Below are 1,620 nucleotides of genomic sequence, written 5' to 3'. Positions count from 1 at the left end.
AGCTCACCTTCATAAACTCTGAGTGTCATGCTCACCTTCGTACCCGCAATGCCACTAGAGTCTTCAAGAAGACGGCTCTCGCCTGGTGGGACAACGAACAGAGTACTCGTGGCAATGAGGATGCCATGGCCTTATCATGAGGCGAACTCAAGCAACTGATGATGGACGAATTTTGTCCACCTCATGAACTCCAACAGCTTGAGGACGAGTTATGGAACCTCAAACAAACTGGTGGTGACAATCCCGCCTACACCAAACGGTTCAAACAACTGAAAACCCTAGTTCTCCGCCTTTTAGACACCCCCAAGAAATCCATAGCCAAGTACATTAGGGGCATGCCCGAAATCATCAAGGACTCGGTTACAATCCGTGCCCCCACTACTCTAGAGGAAGCTACCCACACTGCGGTAGAGCTATCTCATAACCGCATTCTGAGCGGGTCCCTAGCCCTGCCAAATGACAAAAAGACTGCAGCCCAAGCCATCACAGAACCACCAAAGGAAGCCAAATCTGCAACCACTCCCAACCACAATGGTAAGAAACGCAAGTTTCAAAACCGTAACTACGCCATGGTAACCCCGTTGAACCAAGTCCCTACAACCCAGAACCTAGCTCCCCTAACCCAAAACCATCCACCAGCCAAGAAACCTTACACCGGACCATATCCCAAGTGCAACAGTTGCCATTTCCACCATCCTACTACATCCGCTTGTCGCCATTGTACCACTTGCAGTCGCTATGGACACCTCGCCACTGCTTGTCGAAGTGGTCTAAGGTCGTAGGGTAATCGAGCATATAACCCAACTGGTAACCAACAACCACCCCCATCACAAATGGACGAGCCTGCTATGGATGTGGTGATCCTAACCACATGTGCAACCAGTTCCCCCACATCAACAACCAAGCTCAAGCTTCGCAACAACAACAACTAGCCTGCGGCCGTGCATTAAATATTAATTTGGCCCAAGCTCAAAACGAGAATGACGTGGTAAACGGTATGTTTCTTGTTAATGGAATTTATGCTTCGATACTTTTTGATAATGGAGCGGGTAAAAGCTTCGTGTCATTAGACTTTGAACATTTACTTGCGCATACTCGATCTAAGCTAACAAAATCCTTCAACGTCGAAGTCGTGGATGGAAAACTGATTGTTTGCAATTCTATCATTCACGATTGCTACTTAAATCTTAACGACCATAAATTCTCAATTGATCTCACACCCATGCAACTAGGTTGTTTCGACATCATAGTAGGCATGGATTGGCTTGCCAAGAACCGTGCCGAAGTTGCTTACTTCAAAAAGTTCATTCGTATTCCTCTTCCGTCTGGTGATATTCTATAAATCTATGGTGAAAAGCCATCTGGTGGTCTCAAACTCATGTCTTGTACTCAAGCTCAGAAACACTTGTGAAAGAAATATGTGGCCTTCTTAGCTCATATAGTAGAAAAGAAAGAAAAAACTCAAGAGTATAAAGATATTCCAATTTTTCGGGATTTTCCCGAAGTTTTTCCCGATGACCTACCCGGTCTTCCACCTCTCCGATCTTTTGAATTCAAAATCGACCTCATTTCCAGTGCAAATCCAGTCGCCAAAGCTCCTTACCGTCTTACACCTTCCGA

At 45.9% G+C, this 1,620-nt stretch overlaps 1 protein-coding gene across 1 annotated transcript; it reads left to right on the top strand.

Annotated features, from left to right (window-relative positions):
- Positions 1 to 871: 871 nt before the first annotated feature.
- LOC143568545 (uncharacterized) lies at positions 872 to 1,342 on the top strand. The gene has a single exon (XM_077054676.1). It carries the CDS (start codon positions 872 to 874, stop codon positions 1,340 to 1,342), a length of 471 nt encoding a protein of 156 aa, XP_076910791.1.
- Positions 1,343 to 1,620: the final 278 nt, after the last annotated feature.

The sequence above is a fragment of the Bidens hawaiensis genome, unplaced genomic scaffold (assembly GCF_021521415.1).
Source record: "Bidens hawaiensis isolate Kalapana, Puna unplaced genomic scaffold, B.hawaiensis_p1.1 tig00024004_1, whole genome shotgun sequence".
In the NCBI taxonomy this organism is placed as follows: domain Eukaryota; kingdom Viridiplantae; phylum Streptophyta; class Magnoliopsida; order Asterales; family Asteraceae; genus Bidens; species Bidens hawaiensis.
This window is presented reverse-complemented; position numbering and strand designations above follow the sequence as displayed.

What these genes read in the sequence shown, in the direction of transcription:
- LOC143568545 (XM_077054676.1), top strand. Translation starts at nt 872, where the DNA reads ATGTGCAACCAGTTCCCCCACATCAACAACCAAGCTCAAGCTTCGCAA.